Raw genomic sequence first — 20490 nt, 5'->3', positions numbered from 1 at the left:
TTTGTTAGAGTGATGCAAGCTAACAGCCAGTTTCTAGCTCATAGTAGAATAAAAACAAGCATGGGCTCTGGCATCAGACTTGTGTTCAAATCCCAGTCTGCCACTTTCTACTTTTGCAGATATTTCTCAACCTCTCTCTGTGTTTCTTAACTCATGCAACTCATTTACTGTATTAGTTACCTGTGAGCAGCCTATTTGCTCATGGCAAACCTGGAAATTCAATATCAATACTGCTGCTCACACCCTCCTAAGGAAGGCTACCCTACAGAGTGTTGGTGGACAATGTAAACTTTGCCGAAGATGCCAGCAAAGAAGACCTTTCCTCCCAGGTGTTCACTTATTGAAAACCACACAACCTAGACTCTGTTTCTCTCTATTTTTTGCAGAATTGTTTATCTCTCCTTACTTTTCTGATCTTGTAACCTTCAACTATCACTCACTCAGCACAATAAAGACTCTCCAATGACCAAGATCCACCTATTTTAGGAGTTACCAGGGATTTATCGGTAAAAAATTGCATTACTCATGAATAAAACCACACATGCATATTTCCTAAAAGGACATACAGCTGTTTTATTTCCTGCATTGCATCATGTGAGGGGTTCCTTCAGGACATATAAAATCATTCTGTTTTGGTTTTAGCTCTCTGTTATTTTTCTTAGAAGATGCTAGTAATAAAGTTAAATGTGTTTCAGAACACATCATATTGATATCTTTTTTTCACACAAGTCAGATTGGTAGAAAAATGCTACTTAGAAAACATCAGGAGGTAAAATGTCAGATGCAGCTTAAGGATACAGAGCTAAGGCTTCTATGTGAGTTGGATAATGAATGTAGAACATAAATTGTGAATAAAATCCTTCCTCCAACTCATGATGGGAATAATTTCTCAGATCTAAGTTCTCTCACTGCCTCACAAAGGAAATCCTCAGCAAAAATCGTGATCTGTTTTTAACTTCAAAAGGCAGCCAAGATTCCAGCAATTGTTACCTGTCTCCTCTGTGTGACAATGAGACATTTCCAATAACTCCCCAAACACAGCTTTGCACATTGTTTTTCAGAAACAAAAAGATAACCCCAAGAATTTAAAAAAGGAAACCAATTTCAAAATAGATTTCCTGACTGGGTGTTAGGAAGACTCTTCTCAAAATGTAAAATGTTATTTGTGGTCCTCTTTTGAAAACTGGTAGGGTTGTACGGATATTACAGATAACTACAGATGGCAGTGAAGTGTATAATGTATGCAGAGGGGAATGGTTCCAGGCTGATATTTTTTCCCCTGGAAAACTTTCTAATACTTCTACATTAATAATGGGCCATTATCTAGAAATTGAAGCAGCTAAGTCCAAATACCACAGGCTTTGTAGTTATGCTTTGAATGTGTATTTGCAATTATCCAGCTGCAAGTTAAATGCAGTATAGCCTATGGCTTCCCAAGCTGGGTTTGGACTTTTATTTCTGGCCAACTGACTTGTGCTCTGATTTTTGACTGCAACATTAGGTCAATCAACAAAAATATCCTGGATAAATGGGATGACATTGCCACCAGAGCTCGAGTTCCAACTCTCAGGCTGGAAGTCTAACCTCTAATTTCCTCTAGTTCTAGCAGATTAGACCATCATTTAATGAAGTCTCCCTTGGTTGTCTGTCTATCAAATTATTTATATTCATGGAGAGAAAGTGATAAGCCAAAATGCTAATTGTCCATTTTTCTAAAATAAAAGGCCCATGCTGAGAATAACAATAAGTTATTAAAATAGCACTTTTCATCTGCCATAATACATCTTAACAAGCTCTTTAAATCCAGGGATTTTTTCATTGCTGGACATCTTGTCTAATAAAATGGAAGATGTTTACTTTCTATCTATTCAGACTTTACTAGCATTGGGCACCAGCTTTTTAATTTGAATGCAGCTGGAAATAATGAGAAAAGATGAAGGAAATCCAGTCTTTAAAAACTGACAAGAAAAAAACCTTACACTTAATGTACTGGTTTGTGTCATCATTGGTCCAAGTGTCTAGGTCTAAATCACTGCTCCCACCCAGGAGTGATTTTGTCTCAGAGGGGACAACTGGCGATGTCTGCAGACTTTCTGACACTTAAAATTTGGGACACTGACTGGCATCTAGTGAGCAGAAACCAAAGATGCTGCTGAAGATCCTCCAAGAGAAAGCAGAGCAAATGCACTACTGAGAAAAGTTATCCACAACAGTGCTGAGATTGAGAAACCCAGGTTTAAAAGAAACAAAGGCGTTATCACAAGTAATTAGGAATGTCTAATGTCTAACGGAATGTCAAGAAGTTAATCTTCTCTGTGTTCCAAGTTTTAGTATTTTTTTACAGGAATTTACTTTCTTAGAATAATACTAATTGTACTAAATGTAGGTCAGGCTCTAGTTTCCTAAGACACCACATTTATATCTCAGTATTGTGTTAAGTAGAAAATTTTATTCTGGATGAACACAGAATGGAGCATAGTACGTACTGGTGGAGAAATAAGAAAGAATAGAAAGAAGAATCAAGAGTAAGTAAGAAGAGAAGACAGGTCTGGCTGGATGAAAGGGAGTTGTCAGTTCTGATGTTACTGATGTAAAAGTAGGGAAGGAAGGAAGGACAGAAAGGAGGAAGAGGGAGGGAAGATGCATGCTCCTAATAGCTTTGCAACTTGTTTCTAAAGAATCTTCTATTCTACAAAAGTGTTGTTAGCTGGATAATTCAGAATCCACTCACCTCAGCAGTACTTCCTGCCCACATCACCCACATTCATTCCCACACATCACCCAAGAGGGGTAATCTCTCTCCCCCACCACACACTCAGAGCACACACTCGGACTGGAAGCCTTTCCCACAGGCACTGCCTTCGTGCAACAGCTGAAATGACTGTTATCACAACAACTACAATGGTCATTTAAAAACACAACAGACACTGTGATAATTGGAAATAAAATGATTGGCAAAGCGACATAAGGCGCCATTTTGTTTTAATGTGCCAATCCATAGCATTGAACTTCCAATATAAAGTCCTAAATCATTTTCTAACCATAAAACAACTCAAGGTTCAGCTTCTTCTACTCTTTCTAAAGGACAAGTCCAAGAGAAAACAGCTTATTTCCTACACAGGTTTCTGTTTCCTTGGCACACGAACTCCTGGCAGTGGAGATCTGTGAGGTTCACAATGGTTTCGGGTTGGCAAACTCTCAGCATTTCAGTTCCCAGCAGCCAGTCTCCTCTGCATCCTGCCAAAGCCACGAAACAACGCTCAGACTTTGGAGCCAAGAGCCCTTGGGAGAGAACCATCTTCTGTGCAAAAAACTCAGTATAGGCTCCATTAGCTAACAGGCTGACTACCAGTACCAGAGTTTTGAGTAAACTGTAGCTATGCTTTGGAATTTGAAGGATCCTAGTGTTTACAAGATTTTGGTAGTCAATAATGTATCAATACTGTAATGTCAGAGCCAGGCAACCATCTGTATTAGTTAATACTAAAATCTCTATCATTGGATCACTATATATTTCAATAGTAAAGAAAATCTGAAGATTAAAGATAATAATATCTATAGAAAATGGTAGAAAGGATTATGAACATTAATTTCTATGGAATGACTTTTCTAAAATTGATGTACAACCAAAGAAAAAAATATTTGTGAGACTATGGAGTAGTTTCACCAAAATAAACAAAACAGAACATACAAAGAACAGCACAAGAAAACTAACATAAATAATAAATTATTTCTGTCAATAAATGAGCCAGGGGAATTTGTCAAAACCCGTTTAAACAAGAATCATACATATAACTAAGTTTGTATGTAAGGCTGGATTGAAGGTCAGTATGATACAATGATAGGAAGTGGTAGCATATTATTCACAGGGAGAAAGCAGGTATCCAGCTGCTTTAAATTGTTGGCTATTATGAAAAATTAAGTTATGTACATTTTTAATAAATGGTCTGCCAAAACTGAGGCTAAGTGTATAAATGCTGTAGAAACAGAATACTAAGTCAGCCAGAAAACAAATGCATTGAGATGTTTGGCACTTGGTCTTGTATGATTTTCCCAAAGTATGATCATTCTATTTTGCTTTCTCCTTGACAGATAAACTGTGTCCAATGTAAAAATCTTCTAGAAGAAATTAATTAAAATGTTATTGATGTGTGCCACACTTTCTAAAAAGAAAACTTTTTTGAGAGGATGAAGTAAAAGTGGTATCAAAGGTTAAGTGTAATGAAGTGAACCTAAGATACTGTTGCCAATTAAAAACATATTTGTGGTAATGAGCTTTCAAAATGAACAAGGAGAATATAGACTCTGGAACCCACATCTCTCACTCTTCCACAAAAGTGAGTGAATCAACACATGAGCAACACAAAGCAAGACACTGCTTTCTGGAGCTTTTGGTGAAAGAAATCTTGAGGAAACGGCTTTGTGACTTGAGTTAAACCCCCAAATCAACAAAGTTTCCAATTCATGTCTAATAAACTCCAAAACCCTTCCATGCCTTCACAGGCCCTGGACTGAGCCAGCACATTTAACTTTAGGTTTCTTGACCACGCTATGTTTTTGCCTCAGCCTACGAAGTGGGGACATTATGAGCATTCAGTGAGACTCAGGACAAATCCTCCCATGAGAACCTCTTAGAGAACATGGTATTCCTTCCTCAGTGCTACATATTATAATTAGAATCATGTATTTATCATTCTGTTTACTCATCTATTGGCAGCCTCTCCCATTAGATCCTAAGTTCTGAGAAAAGAACACTTTGTTCCCTCACTGAATCAACAGCACTATCAAAGTGCCTCGGTCAGTTGTTCAATAAGTGTGTCTGAATGCCTGAAAGCAGAGTCTGACGCACTGTAAATACCACACTGGCTAAAAGATCAGTTGTATTTACCAAAAGAATGGTTTTAACACCATTACCTAACATCACTGTTAGGTCCCAGTTTATTTGCACAGCACATGACATTTTTAGGAGCCTATGTCTTAAATATTTTTGAAGTGCAGTGAATTCTGAGGAATTTCCAAGAATGTGGAGACCTTTTCTACCATTGTGACAGACAGTTTTTCTACTTCCTATTGAGCTGAGAAATAGTATAAATATATGCAGTGCAGTCACTACCTAAGACATGCAAAATATATGTGTGTACACAAGAACATGTGTGAACATGTTTCAAAACCTACCTATAAGCAGATTCCCAGGCAGGGAGCACTGCTAAACAGACTATCCTGAAAGAGATATGTAAGAGTTTGACCTCTGAGCCCTTTCCTATACTGACGTTTACAAAAATTATTTTCATTACCTGCATTTTGCTTTAACAATCCAAGAGGCCTAATATGAAATCTCATATAAAGGGCCATATTGACTTAGAGGAAATGAATCTGTAACAGACTTGAATTTGTAATATGAAACAAATGGAAGGGGATAGGAGATAGGGAGAGGAGAGGAGATGAAACAGAACTAAGATGTGTAATGTACACGTGCCAGTCCCTCATGGAGCATGTGATCATTATGTGTTACAAACATGTGTTAATAAAAAAGGACATGCTAATTGAAGAATCCAGGATGCTAAGAGTCTCCCTCTTTGAGCAGGTTCGTCCCAACCGGCAACATGAAGAGGGAAGATAGATTTGAAGGCCAAAAACAAGGACAAAAATACATTAGGATTATCCATCTACACACAAGAGTGTAATTTTTTTTTAGCTCCATGTTTAACTCAGACAAGAAAAAAGTTTTTAAAAATTGTGTTAGAAAAAGACACAAGGTATAATTTTCAGTTTCAATTTTAATGATAATAATAATTAAAGAGCATGTTTTGATAAAGCCAAGGAAATTGTTTTGTTCTCTGTAAAAATCCAGCACCCAGAAATGTGCTGATATCTAGCAGGCACTTAGTAAATATTTGTTGAACAAATGGTAACAACAATAACTACCATCAACACTATCAAATACTGTGCCCAGCAGCTTATAGAAAAATCCACCAATTAACAGTCATGCAGAGCTTAGGAGGAAGCTAGCACTATCATTGTAAAGATAAGCTGAAAAAATCCAAATCATTCCTCCACGATCAGAGGGCAAAGCCAGCAGTTACACTGCAGAGTCCGCACTAACAGGCTTCTTGAACATGCAGGATTATATGGAAGAAAAATGTGACCGCATTTAAAAGGATGAGAATGTCAGAGGAACTACAGAGCTGGAGTATGGACCATTTCCAAATGCTCAGTACACCAAGGCTTCCAGTACAGGGCCACAGGCTACAGTGGAGGTGGCTAAGGACAAGTTAGGGTGAAAGGGGGAGCGGGAAAATAAAGAGCTTATTCCTTTCCACAGTAACACTATACCTCTAGCCACAACACTGCCAGTGCCGAGAGAACCTTGCAGAAATGAGGCAGTCCCTGTTGTTCAAAAGAGTAATAATGAAAAAATAAAGTCCTGCAGTGCTTTCCCTCTATCAGCTCTGCTTATAAATTCATAGCACAGCATGGAGGTTATTAAAATCCCATATGTGAGAACCACACACAGCACAAAGAGATATGAATTGGTGTTCCATGGAGATAATGCTATCTAATGGGCAAAACAAGTAGTAGGGTTTCATTTTTATTCTGAGTACATTTGAAAAGGGCTCAGCATCCAACCACTGAGCATGGATAGCTAACCGTCCAAAAAGCATTTTCCCTTTCCTTCCTATGGATTAATAAGTGGGATATAAAGAGCGAGGCTGTTATCTGCCCAAGTCTGGATATTCCCATGATATTTTTTTTTTTTCTTTACTTGCCACTGTTTAAAATACAGTGGATTAAAAGCTTCTCAGGCTGCTTTGACAGTGAAGGGAAGCAAAGTAAATCTCCCCTTGAGCCCTCTGGGGGCACCAGACCTGCAGAAGGCAGAATAAACTCATGACTTTCAGTCCAGGGTCCACCAGAGACTGGCGGAGAGGAACAGGGGAAGCTGGCCCACTATTTCTTCCTGGTTGGCTTTGTTTGTTTAGGGCCATTTATTTGTTTATTTGCTCAGAAGAGGCGTCTTCTGATGACTGTCTTGTCAGGGAAATTCAAATATATTTAGTAGTGGCAAATGCTATTCTGTTTAATCTGGTAAGGAGAATGGACTGCATCATTTCAAAAGCTACAGATTTTTTTTAAAGCGAAGACTGTCCCATGACTTAGTCAATAGAATACCTTGTATCTGAAATTTCCTAAATAACTCAGTGCTAGAATTTAGTTATTAAAACAAAATAATAATTATTCCTAATTTATTTACTCCAAAATACAATCTTCAAAAGCAGATAAATTTGTGGCATAAACACTTGGGCCACAAGATAGGCAAGAAATTAGAAAGTAGGAAATCTAGAGTCCAACCAGAACACAAAATTATCCTGTCACCTTCCCAAGTTACCAACACCAACATCAAACCAAGAAGTGTCTAGGTAGGTTCTAAACTGAAAACCTGAAGTGTACATCAAAAGTGATAACAAAGATATAAAATGAAAATATGAGGGGATTTCTGAGTCTCAATCATTCAGCACATATTTAATGAGCATTCTGCAGAAAGACAAATTCCCTGCCCTCCTGGAACCTTCATTTAGTGTTCAAAGGGAAGGTTAGAGACACCCACCACCGCCCTAATTCATTACTGCTCAGGAAAATTAAAGGGCTTGGGAATTGACTTAAAATTTCCTCAAGGAAGTCTTGAATTCCCAATATAAAATCCACACATCCCAGCTGGTGGCTTAAAATGAAGATCAACACTGAGACCTATGAGATAATCCTCTTTAGCCAGCTGGAGAGAGCCTGGGAAAGCACACCTAGAAGAGAGAGCTCTCACCAGCTGAAGAGCCACACAGGAGAGGCTGGGGGGGAGAATGAGCTCTACTGCGGGAGACTGAGAGTGCTAGGTGCTTACAGGAGACTCTGACATCACCTCTGAGCCCTCTCCAAAGCCTCCACGGACCTAGGTCAAGTGTCTAATGACCGCATCTGAAAAGACAAGATTTTCTATTGCTAGGAGTTCAGGTTAATATTCGTCTTTTAGGAATCCGCCACACAGAGGTGATGAATATTTGCTCAGTGGCTATTAGAAGTTAATAATGTAGATAGAGCAGGAAGGACTAAAAATCTCAAGGCTGGCATTGAGGAACCTTGGGGTCTAGGCTCATGTCTTTAGTTATTTTCATTCATACATGTTTGCAGTGCTTAATGAATACAGTCGTCATGGGGAGTTGGTACATGCACCTAACGCATCTTAATTCTTTTTACACCCCCCTCCCCAACCGTTCACTCCTCCTTTGGCCCCCTTCCGATCTGCAGAAGATCTATATCATTGTTTCCTATCACCTATCTTTTATTTTGCTTTTTAATTTATGTATAGAGTTGGATTTCTCATATAAGAGAAACCCCAAACCCAGGCGCATTTCTAACACTAATAGTTCATGACTGTTAGGCAAATCCCTTCATCTCTCTATGTATTATCTCATATACCAGTTGTACATAATAGCACCTACCTTGTCCAAATTCTTAAATTTGTTGGGGGAATAAAACAAATGGACTTTAAAATATAAGAAAGGGACCCGGAGTGGTGGTGCACACCTGTAATCCCAAGCACTCTGGGAGGCTGAGGCAGAAGGATCACAATTTGAGCCTAGCCTGAGCAACTTAGCAAGATGCTCTCTCAAAATAAAAAAAATAATAATAATAAAAATAAAAGGGCTGCGAACGTAGCTCAGTGTGAAGGCCTTGAGTAGAATCCCTATTAACACACACTCACACACACACATGCATACACACACAAAAGAACACACTGAAAAGCCTACATGTCTAATTTTCACAATTCACAATTGCTTTGCCCCTCTTGACAGACAAAAGTAAAGAAAACAGTAGTCACAATAATAGCAATTGCTGTGATCTACTGAATGATTAATACACGCACCAGGCACATTTCTCATTTAGCCCTTACAAAACCCTGTGGGGCTCCTTTGATTATTAGCGATAGATTACAAATGAGGAAGCCGAGACCTGGAGAAATGGAGTGTTTTGTGGAAACTCACACATGTGGTTCATCAAACTGAAATCTATCTGGGCTCCAAAGTCTATGAACCAGGAATTAAACTGCTGAGCCCCTCTGGTTCTCACTCATCTGAAGATTCAATTCAGTCCCAGTCAGTGAAACTCAATTCCATTCAATTCACAACTTATTTCAGGGTTCAGGTGACTTATATATTTGTAGAAAATGATACACAGAAACTCTCCCTAGCCATGAATGAAAAGGGCAGAGGAGGTAGTGACCATACAGAGAAGGGACTGAGGCCACATGTCTCTGACACTCATTCTGGTCCTCTCAGCAGAGCGCTAAGCTTCTGAGAGCCATCTCCAGGGTCGTGGGGTCCCACCACAGTTGAGAAAACAAACTCTTCACATCTCATTCCTAACACTCACACTAATTTATGCAGCTCTATGTAAGCTCCTGATTCCCAAGCCAAACTTGTCAGCAGTGTAAGCTCATCCTCAGCCACCGAGAGAAAACAGAGTCAGTTCCCAAAATAGCTTTGCCTCCAGCCTTCCAGAAAGCCCATCTTCCTGATGGCTCAGTATAGTTCTAGGAATTAGGGGGATTGAAAACAAATACAAGGAATGATCCAATTCTCCAAGGTAATTAGAGTAAAATCACAAACATTGATAGGGAGCTTACTTTTGTGCTAGATACTGTTTTAAGTCACGATGGACTCATTTAATTCTCAAAACAGTACTATGACACAGGTTTTGCTGTTACATCTGGTTTACAGGGGAGAAACTGAGACTGAGTTTAAGTGACTTGTTTTAATGTTAGAGCTGGGATTAACCCAAATAGTCTGCCTCCAGGGCTCTGTCCCTGCAACATCACACGGACATGAATCTAGATGGGGAGAAAAGAGGTTGTTGTTGTTGTTGTCATACCATTTGTTGGTATCTCTATTTCTAGAATAACTAATGGACAGGAATGTTAATGGAGATCAAAAGGAGGAATATGCTGAACGGAGGAAGGTTCAGGGAGGATACACAACTTGAACCCCCCCCCTTCCCTCTGTCGTGTTTGTCATCTTTCTTCACTTGAAAAACACTTCTGTATTTTTAAATCTTAAAATATTCTTGGTTGTCATTTTTAAATACATTTTAATGAGGAATATCATGTATATAAAGAGTTATTTTTCAACTTTTACAAACATAATTGTACATTTCCCTTCATGGTAAATGTACCTGATGTGTGTTAGAAGCTAGAAATGAAATTACTGGGTCATAGGATATGCGTATGTTCTTGTTATCTTTTTGTTATTGATTTATACCTTAATTCCACTTTGATCAGAAAAAATATCAGTGTGAGCTGAATCTATTGAATTTTTTAAAGACTTACATTATCGACCAGTATGTGATCAATTTTGTTAAATATTTTATGTTTACTTGGAAATAATGTGTATTCTGCAGCTTTTGGGTGCATATGTATCACTTAGGTCAAGTTTGTTAATGGTGATGCTCAAATAGATTCTATCCTTGCTCATGATTTTTTAAATTAATTTTATTGGTACAATTTAAGTATACAGAACAATCCCATTCATCAAAGGGAATTTGTACCTGTGCATAGTATATCTTGATTCCTCTTTTTCTCCCAATCCCTTTTCCTCCCTTCAACTCCCCACTCCTTATTTATAAAAGCCTTGTTTTCATTGTTTCCTTCTTTTCTCATTTTTTTCTTTTCCCTCCTTTCTTTTCTCCCTCTCCTCCTCTCCAGTTTCCCTTTCCTTTTGAACAATTTCTTTCTATTTCATATTATCTATTATACATTTTGGTCCTTATTTATCCTTTTTTTTTTTGAGACAGGGTCATGGTATGTAGTTCAGGCTGGCCTTGAACTCACTATGGAGCCCAGGCTGGCCTCAGACTCACGGAGATCCTCCTGCCTCAGCCTCCTGGGTGCTGGGACTACAGCTGTGTGCCACCATGCTTGGATGTAATTATCCTTTCAGTTTCTCACACCAGAGGGACAATGTAATATTTACACGTGTGACTGATTTATTTCACTTAAGAGTACAGTGTCAAGGTCTTGCTCATGTTTTTGTCTGCTGATGCTATCAGTTAGAGAGGCAAAGGGCTATTAAAATCTCCAACTATAATTAATCACATTGCCTATTTCACTTTTGAGTTTTTTCAGTCTTTGCTTTAAGCATTTTTTCTATTTCTGTGTTATATTATTTCAGAGTATGTCTCTTTAGGTGGCCTAAAGTTATTTTACATAGTTGAGGAATATGTCTTTTAATGAGAACACTGAAGTCATTTATATTAAATGTAAACATGGATATATCCAGATCTGAATCTATTCCCATTAGTTTTCTATTTCCATTTGTTCTTTTTCTTATGTTTTTGTTTTTCAGTCAAGTATACTTAAATTTTCTCACTTCTTCTCTAGTAGTTATTTGTACATTAAAAAATTATTTTAGTTATTATCCTAAAAATTGCATTATTCATGTATGACTGACTTATTGGAGTATAATATAATTTAACATTTTCACCAACTGCCAAACGTTGCAGGGACCCAGTAATACCTTAACATTTTACCAGGCATGTGCACCACTGGCCATGATTGCACTGTATTTTAATTTTGCTAGATATTACTGTTTTTATTTTGTATAGAATTGATCTATATTTTCCTTTATACTAACCCATTCTCTTGCTTTTAACTTCTCTGGTGTTTCTGGACATCTTTCTGGGATCATTTCCTTTGGCTTGAACCTTTCCTCCTTTCAGTGTCTTAGTGTGGGTCTACAATAAATTCTCTGCTTTTGTTTGTCCACAGATGTCCTTATTTCTTCTTCGTTTTGAAAACTATTTCTATTTCCTATAGAATTAGGTTGGCACTGATTTCCTCTCAGCACTTTAAAGATGCTCTTCTGTTGACTTCTGCATTCCGCCATTTCTGTTGAAAAGACAACTTTAGTTTGACTATTGTTCCTTTGCAGGTCTTTTGCTTTTCTGGCAGCCACTGAGAGGCTTTTGTCTCTAACGTTTTCAGCAGTTTCATTCTGATGTGCCTGCTATGGATTTATTTATATTTATATTGCTTAAGGTTCATGGAGCTTCTTTAACTTGAGCCTTGAGGTCTTTAATCAGATTTTGAAAATTCCTCACCTGATACAGTCTCAAATGTTAATTCTACCCCATCCTTTCTCTAATTTCTGGGATTTCAAGGATACTTATTTTCCCTTTTACTTACAATGTTTTGTTGACTAAGTTCATCATAAACTATATTAAGGATGTTGGGCCAAGCCAAGTGCTATAAGTATTTGTAAAGAAAAACAAACAAAAACCAAAAAAACAATTATTCTGTTTACCTTGTCAGTGCCTAGCACCAAAAATAGTCTCAGGAAGATACTTTGAGAAGCAAAGTATTTTTTTTTTTGAATTGGGTGTTAAATATGTGTTGTGTTCTTTTGTTTATCTTCCATCCTTTTCCTCTGAATTCTCCGATGTTATTTTTATAAACATCTTCAGCTCTACACTTCATCTGGTTCACTATCTATAACCTGCTATTAAATACAACTGTTATGTTCTTAAACTTTTAAATTCTAGAATTTCCATTTTATTTTTTTTCTACGGATTTCAGTTAGGGGAAAAATCAATTTTTATATCTTTTTAAAAATATTAATCAATTGACCCTTCTGATATTCTCACCATATCAATAACCTATAATTTACTTCTATTTTTCTGAGAAATTCAGTTATTTCGTGCTGTTTCCTGACATGCTTGGTAATTTTCTCCTGACAGTCGTACAATGTAAGCAAACAGTTACTTATACTCTGGATAATTACGCTCCTGGGGTCAGGGGAGGATTCCATTTTCTTCTGGAAGACCGAGCATAGCCAGATTCTGCCGATCCAGTGCGACTGATCTATTTCCAGTTTGCCCTCTCTATTAGAGCCTGCGTCTTCAGGCTCTCGGTTAAGAGTTGGCTATGTTTACAAGGGCTCTCCTTCCCTGGGGGCTCTGAACTACAATTTCTGTTTCTTTAGTTCTATGCAATTGCGGAAATCTCTGCTTAGATTTGGGGCCTTTTAAGTGCTGCATTTGTCTTGGTGTCTCAGTGTGTCACGCTGTTTGTTCACAGTTGAGATGTCTGCAAATTCCTCGGGGAAGCTTCCTGCAGAACGCTGGCTCAGATCTCTGTGGTTCTCTTGTCTTCAGGATTTGGGTCCCTCCTACTGTGACTGTCTTAGTACTCTCATACATAAGTTTCTTTCTACTACTACCATTAAACTTCCTGTAATATCTAGGACACTGCTTTTCGGTCAGGCCTTTTTGTCCCTTTTATGAAGTACAAATATATCATAGGGAAAAAAGCCAAAGAGGTCCCACTTGCCTCAATGCATTTCTTTTTCCCAGTGGTTTTGAACTCTCAAACTCTCCCTTTGGTGCCCCCGCCGCCTTTAAGTGATAGCTTCTCCAGCTTCCTGGTGGGAAAGTTAGGCTATTCCATCATGACTGCAAGCACTGGGCTCCTCTGAGGATTAAGTAATGCATAAACACAGCTAACATTACTAAATAAAAGTAAATATTCAATAAACGTTTACTAATATTAACATTTTCCTACTCGTCACTAACTTTTCCTGAGAAATCTTTGGAGGCCAGGTTATTGGAAGACCTTGCTCCTAAAGGCCAATTCCAAGTGCTGTTTATTGCAACACTTGTCCCTGTCACTGCAAGTATGTAGATAGTGTTTTTAGGTAAATGGCCCATGTGGCCGGTTTTGCTGGTGCCTTGTAATCTCTGATTGTCTTTTGGTTTTGAGCAGCTCAAATTATTATTATTATTATTTTTTTGTACCAGGGATTGAACTCGGGGCCTTGCATTTGCGAGGCAGGCATCGGAACCATTGAGCTAAATCCCTGGCCCTAGCTCCAACTATTTTTTTGTTTCTTTGTTTTTTGGTACCCGGGATCGAACTCAGGTCCTTGCGCTTGCGCAGCAGGAGGCGAAATAAACTATTTTTAAATAAAAACCTCATTCAGATCCACAACAATGGATCCAGAGCTGCCTCTTTTGTTCACTCCTATCTCAACCCTCCCTGCAACAGATACATAGATTGATAGATAGATAGACAGACAAACAGACAGGTAGATAAAGATATTTCTGAGTTATACAACTTTGGAGCCCAAGAGCTCTAAGGAATCTGTTTTAAAAACTACAGTAATGACAATTTCTGGATACTCACTACATCTCTTAGGGCAAAATAATCTCTAGACATTAATGTCATGATTTGGGAAATTATTACCCAGCATTTTCTCCCACTTAGATCCCATCACAGAAAGGTCCAGTATGGCTCAACCAGAATTTCTGTGATTTTAACACATCACTCCATCTTGTACATGTGCATCAGGACCCAATTTATCATTATATTTTCTCCTTATTGTGCTGAACACACATAATGCTCCAAGTCTATGCCTGTTTAACATCCAGAATTAACAAGTACCAGATGAAGCAGGAGAGTTCTCATACACTCAGAGATAACCTGACTTAGAATGCTTGAAATGCCACTCTTAATATGCAAAACATTGAAAGGAATAGAGTTTAACAAACACAGTAATTTAAAAAACAATTCCATTCTATTTGAAGTCTCTCAAAAATAAAGAGATCTAATTCATCATCTCAACTTCTCCTTACTTCTTCCTTTAATAAACTTATAAAGTTGAAGTATAACACCCAGAGAAAGATAGAAATCATAAATGCATAGCTTAATGGGTTCTTTCAAATTGATCATGAGTATGTAAATGCCACCAAAAATCATGAAATAGAATGTTACCAGGTCCCCAGAAAACCTGATGCTCTTTCCCTGATTCCCCAAGTCAGTCACTATCTCCAACACAGGTTAGCTTTGTCTGCTTTAATTCTGTATAAATGGAATCATGTGGCTAACATCTGATGTTTTTTGTTCCTATCATTTTTTAGACTGGCCCACATTCCAGGGTACATACTGTTCCATGATATAAGTACACGATCTATTTATCTGTTACATTGTTGATGGACATTTTTATTATTTCTAAATACGGCTATGATGAATCAAGCTGCTGTAAACATTTATGTACAGGTTGTTCACCGTTCATATATAGCCACTGTGTTTTAAGCATACACCTCAAAGCAGCGCTGCTAGGTTGTGGAATATGCATGTGTTCTATACTAATAAGCAGTAAGAAAAAGTTTGCCATGGGGGTTATACTAATTATATGCACACAATCAGTGTAAATGAGTTCCATTTCCTGCACATCTTTGCCAACACTTGGTTTCTGTCAATCCTTTTGCATCTGCTATTGTGATAGTACTTTTATCCCATTGCAGTTTTAATCTGAACTCCAGTGGATGAGTAATAAATCTGAGTACTCTTTAATTTATTTATCATCCACTGCACTCTGCACTCTCCTCTTTTGTGAAGTGTCCGTTCCTATTTCTTATCCAGTCTAAGAACACTTCTTCTTCTTTTTTTTTTTTTTTGATACCGGGTATCAAACTCGGGTCCTTGCGTTTTTGGGGCAGGTGGCGAAACCACTGTGCTAAATCCCCGGCCCTAAGAACACTTCTTAAAAGTTCCCTTCGGCCCTACTCCTCTTCATTTAAGGGCTTCTCTCTAACCTTTCATTTATTTTTTAACGTGGATAAACATGGTCTAGCTACCGTCATTTTCCTTTTTAACCCCCTTGGTTCTTCCAGCAGAAGAGAGATAAGGGACCAATGCAGACAAAGGCATCTCCTCCCCACTGCTACTCTACTATCCTGCTGTTTCTGCATCATCAAATCTCCGGAAGCCTCTCCTTAGACATTTCCTGTTCATTCTCTGAGTTTTTAAAAACTCCCCTTCAAGACTCTACCATTCCCTTGTGCTTTGCTGGGTGCCTGGTATGGCTGAATCCTGCAGATGGGCGAGGAGACAAAGGACTCATACTGGGGGCCACTTTCAGGTCCCAGAAACCCCACCTGACCGTTTTCCAGAAATATGTCTTCTCTGGAAGAGGAGCCACACATTGCCTGCAGCTCTCCTAAACTTCCTCCAGGGTAGGTTCATTTTTCAACAACCCCAAAGCAAAAGCCATTATCAGATTCTCTATCTTCCATCCCGGAAAACTACTTGGCCCCAGTTTGACAGCACAGATGGTGCCACCAGCTGCAAGTTTTCTAAGTTCTTGTTGACTCTGAACTGCCCTTGGTATTCATCTTTTTGCAGTTTGCTCAGTAGAATAGAATATGGGGCCAAACTTCTAACTTGGGAATAAAATTCATGGTAGGAGATTTAGCCAGGTCTGGTAAGATGTGATTAGGGATACTGGTTGTTACATGGGTTAAACACCCTGGAAAGAAAATGTGTAGATAGTCCAAATCAATTAGAAATTGTTTAAGCAAAGGATGAGGATCCATAAACAAAGAGGTCCAAGGAGGGAAAAATATTCTTAAATCCAGTAATATTCTTCTGCAGGTCTGCAATGAAGCCAGGGCTTTGCCCCAGGAAAGCTGTGTGTAATGTAAGGACGGGGGAGGGGTTACTTCCGAGGATGTGGCTTCTGTGTGGTGTACATTCACACCTGGCTGATCTTTCATACTATAAACACCCCTAAAAGAACCAAGCCTAAGAGTCATTTACACACACCCTTCTGTCCTGTATAAGGAAGAAGGGATTACACCCTCTCGGTAGCAGATTTTATCTAAGGATCTGACAACAAGGATGCAGAGAAAGGTGGGAAAGACTAATCAGACTTTTTATTCCTGGGATGAGGTTACCAGTTCTTCCAACTTCCTCTCAGCCTGCTATAGTAAGAACCTATGGGTCCTCTATTCCATTATTTTTCGCTCTTTCTTTTTCATAGCCAGACTGTGACTTCCCACGCCAAATACCAAGGCCATCCAAATAAGGATAGGAAAATGGGTCAAGTGACCTACAATAAGCCCCTTCTACCCCAAGCATGGTGATGCGGTAAATCTGGCTTTAGTGGGAGACCTGGAGGGAGGACAGAACAGTCAGAGGAGTGAGCAGTGTCTCAAGGCTGTGTCCCCATGTCTAGGACTCTGTCTTCTCCTGCACCTGCAACCCTCTGGACCACCGGGGACACTCAGAGGGAAGTTCAGCCATACAACAACAATTTGCTTAAGTTTTCCCATGTGTCAGACATAAGAAACAAACTTACATACATTTTCTCAGTGAATCTGCACAATTCTATGAGGTGGGCTCTGTTATTAACTTTTTTCTCATAATTGGGGATTAGAGGGTTTAAGGGATGGTATTAAGTCCCCAGGGTGGGGGTGCTGACGGGTCATAAAAACTCACAGCCTGGATACTCAGCAAGCTGGCTTTTTCCACTCCAGGCATCAGAGGCCCTGGACAGCCTAGACCATCAGTTCTCAGGCAAGCCCTGGAAAAATAAGTTTAATGCTTTTTTTCATCAAAGGTCATTTGAGCTATTCCTGCCGAAGTGATGTGGTCTTCATTTCTCTTCCTGTGTATAAGCTGACTGTATCCAGGTGAGTTTCATTTCTTTTTTTTTTTTTTTTGAGTATGCATGTACAGGGAAGTGTTTTTGTTTCTTAGTTTTATTTTTTAAAACTTAACTTGTAAATAATAAAAAGTAATCCAAAAGGTTAAAAAGAAATATAATGACAGTAGACTTTGCTAATTTAGATAGGTATAATACCTAGAGCAACCACTACTTTGGATACTACTATCCAAAATAATAGAATAAAAAACTCCATAACTAAATAAACATGGAATCCTAAAAAGACATTCAAGTAACCTGCAAGAAGACAAAAAAGAAAAATAGAAGCATGAGCAATGGGGGAAACAAACAGAAAACAATATTTAGATAGACTTAAGCACTAATACATTAGTAACTACCTTCCATGCAAATTCTCTACTCAATTAAAAGTCAGATTTGTAGAGTGGCTAAAAGCAACAATCTATCAGTGTGCTGTCTGTAAGAAGTGATACATCCAAGAACTTAGGCGAAATTGTTTAGAATTTAAACAGCCAATTTCCAAAAGTTACCTATGGTATGATTCCATTTATACAACATTCTTGCTTCGCAACAATTACCAGCTATGGAAAATAGATTGTTGGTTGCTACAGGTTAGGTGGGGAGAAAAGGAGAGAGTAGGCTTTGGCTTTGAAGGAGTAGCGCAAGATAAATTGGTGATAAAAATTTTATATCTTGACTGCAGTATTGGTTATGCAAACTTACACATGTGATAAAACCGTGTAGCACTAAACACATAAAAGCACATACACACACACATATGAATGTAAAACTGATGAAATCTAAATTGGGTCAATAGATTGTATCAATTTCAACTTTCTAGTTGTCCCATTAATCTGCATTTATGCAAGATGCTACACCTGGTGGAAATGAATGAAAGGGATAAGCAGAGCTCTCTGCACTATTCCCCCCACTTTCCCGCCCGCTCTTCTTCCTCCCTCCCTCCCTTCTTCCTTCCTTCCTTCCTTCCTTCCTTCCTTCCAATGGAGATGAACACAGGGCCTCTTGCATACTAAGCACATGTTCTACCATTGAGCTGCATTCCCAGCCTTCTCTGTGTGACCTCTTACAACTGTATGTGAATCTGTAATAAATAAAAATAAAAAGGGGTTATTTCCCAGTATTTCCTATTATAAACAAATATTTCCAATTATAAACAATGCTCCAGGCTGAACCAATAATCACTGATTTGGTTATTCTTCTGTACATGTCAGTCCACCCTATCCAAGTATTCCCAAAAGCCAATGTTTGGCTGTGGGCTCTTGGAAAACCATTTTAGACTTCTGGTCCCTCCACGGTGAGCCACACCCTGAGCTCAGGAGATGCTGAGCAGGTGCAATACTCATGACGATGACTGTGCTGCTGCATCACTTGGATTCTCATTGTTGTTTTACTCTACTTGGAGGTCTGTAACTTTTCCTTAGCAACAGTGAACCTATTTATGAAATCCTTCACAAAGTTTCTCCAATCTAGGAGTACTATTCCTCTAAATTCTCCCTGGGGTGTCGCCTAACGGTTTGCAGGCACTTTATACCATGTCATCATCGGATCCCTCCCTCTTCTCCTATCCTACCTTCCCTCAGCCCTCACCACTGTGGAATCTACACTCTAAACAGAAGAGCAGGTATAGATCAGTGAAGGCTGCTGCGAATAACAAGGAAGAGGAGAAGAAAAGCTGGCTACTTCCCAATGCCTACTGCAGAAAAGCACACCAGAAAGCATTTCCTGTCCTTGTCGTTTATTTTGTTTTCATTAACAAAGCTACAGCTCAGCTCTTGCATTGCTGCCAGCTCATTTCTGCTAATAAGTAGGCAAAGAAAACTGTTGACTGAGTTTAATGTATGTGACAGTGTTAGTGAAAAATTAAGGTACAATAGGTAAATGATATTCACCGTGAAGACCCACAGTCATTTTACCCCTGTCCCGTGAAGTATTTAAGTGTATGTGTCCGGTACATATACGCTGAGTGAATTTGGATGAATAAGTGAAAATGTGTGCTCCTGAAAATGGGGTTTTTTAGAGCATCTGCATGGACGCGTCAGATGTGTGTTTCATTAACGTGTGTGTCCCTGATTCTGAAAGTTTAATAAGAAGATATTAGGTGACAACGCTTCACTTTGGCTTTTCCTCTTTGGGTGAATATTCTGTAGCCCTTGCAATATTCTATGATGTGCAAGCTCTGCCTTATCCCTAAACATTATTACTCTGCGCGGCAGGACTATTTTAGAGTCTGATCTATTCCACCAGGTGAAGCAAGCAAATTAGACAGAGCGCCACAGCTGCTTGATATAAGATGTCCTCATGTTTTTGCTCCCATTTTTAATACACCCAAGCATCGCATTTATTTTTTCAACAGCTGCTGCACATGGAGCAGACTTCTTAATTAGCTAATGTTTGGAAAGCCCTTTGAAGATAAAAAGCCCTATATAAGTGCTAAGTGTTATTATTACCTTGAAAAGAGAGTTCTCTTTTACCTTGGCTCACTGAGAAATGTGTGAGCTTTCCTTCTAACTAGAAGTAGTCAAACTATAGCTTACATAAATCACAGGAGAAATAACTTAGAAATTCAGCTGTGGCCCCTGAATACAGATGATTGGGCACCCTGGGGTGCTGCTTCTCCTCCTAATGTAATCTTCACCAGGCACCCAAAGAAAAGGATTCTGAGGCTGGAGGGTGGTTAGAAAACACATTTTCAGCCTCTAGGATGTTTTTAAAGGAAATGAAAATACTAACAGCACCCTCTTTCCTGAAAGGGCTTTTTGGATGTCAAGCCTGTATTTCTTGTTTTAGCTTTTGATTTTAGAAACCAAAACAAATACCTGGTTATCACAGATTGCGTCCTTGCAAATACACAGCCATGGTCTAGAGATGAAAAATGATTTACCTGAACTAAATTCATGTGTGGGTTGCTGTCTCTCCTCATTGCCAAGAGGAAAGATACTAAGGAAACTCTACTGAAAAACAGAAA

At 38.8% G+C, this 20490-nt stretch overlaps 1 protein-coding gene across 7 annotated transcripts in view; it reads right to left on the bottom strand.

Annotated features, from left to right (window-relative positions):
- The window catches only part of St6galnac3 (ST6 N-acetylgalactosaminide alpha-2,6-sialyltransferase 3), a 523837-nt gene that overhangs the window by 223288 nt on the left and 280059 nt on the right, over positions 1-20490 (bottom strand). Inside the window, exon 1 of one of the 7 annotated variants that reach the window (XM_087212922.1) lies at positions 17321-17372. The exons of the other annotated variants lie outside the window; for them this stretch is intronic. Coding sequence (XP_087069048.1) covers positions 17321-17362 — 42 coding nt within the window. The 5' untranslated portion in view covers positions 17363-17372. Of the gene's footprint in view, positions 1-17320; positions 17373-20490 lie in introns of those variants that run through there. 7 annotated transcript variants of the gene reach the window in all.

The sequence above is a fragment of the Heterocephalus glaber genome, unplaced genomic scaffold (assembly GCF_053883595.1).
Source record: "Heterocephalus glaber isolate CG9 unplaced genomic scaffold, H.glaber_assembly_v1.0 deba00001442, whole genome shotgun sequence".
Taxonomy (NCBI): Eukaryota; Metazoa; Chordata; class Mammalia; order Rodentia; family Bathyergidae; genus Heterocephalus; species Heterocephalus glaber.
The sequence above is the reverse complement of the archived record's forward strand: the minus strand, read 5'-3'. Positions and strand labels throughout refer to the sequence as shown.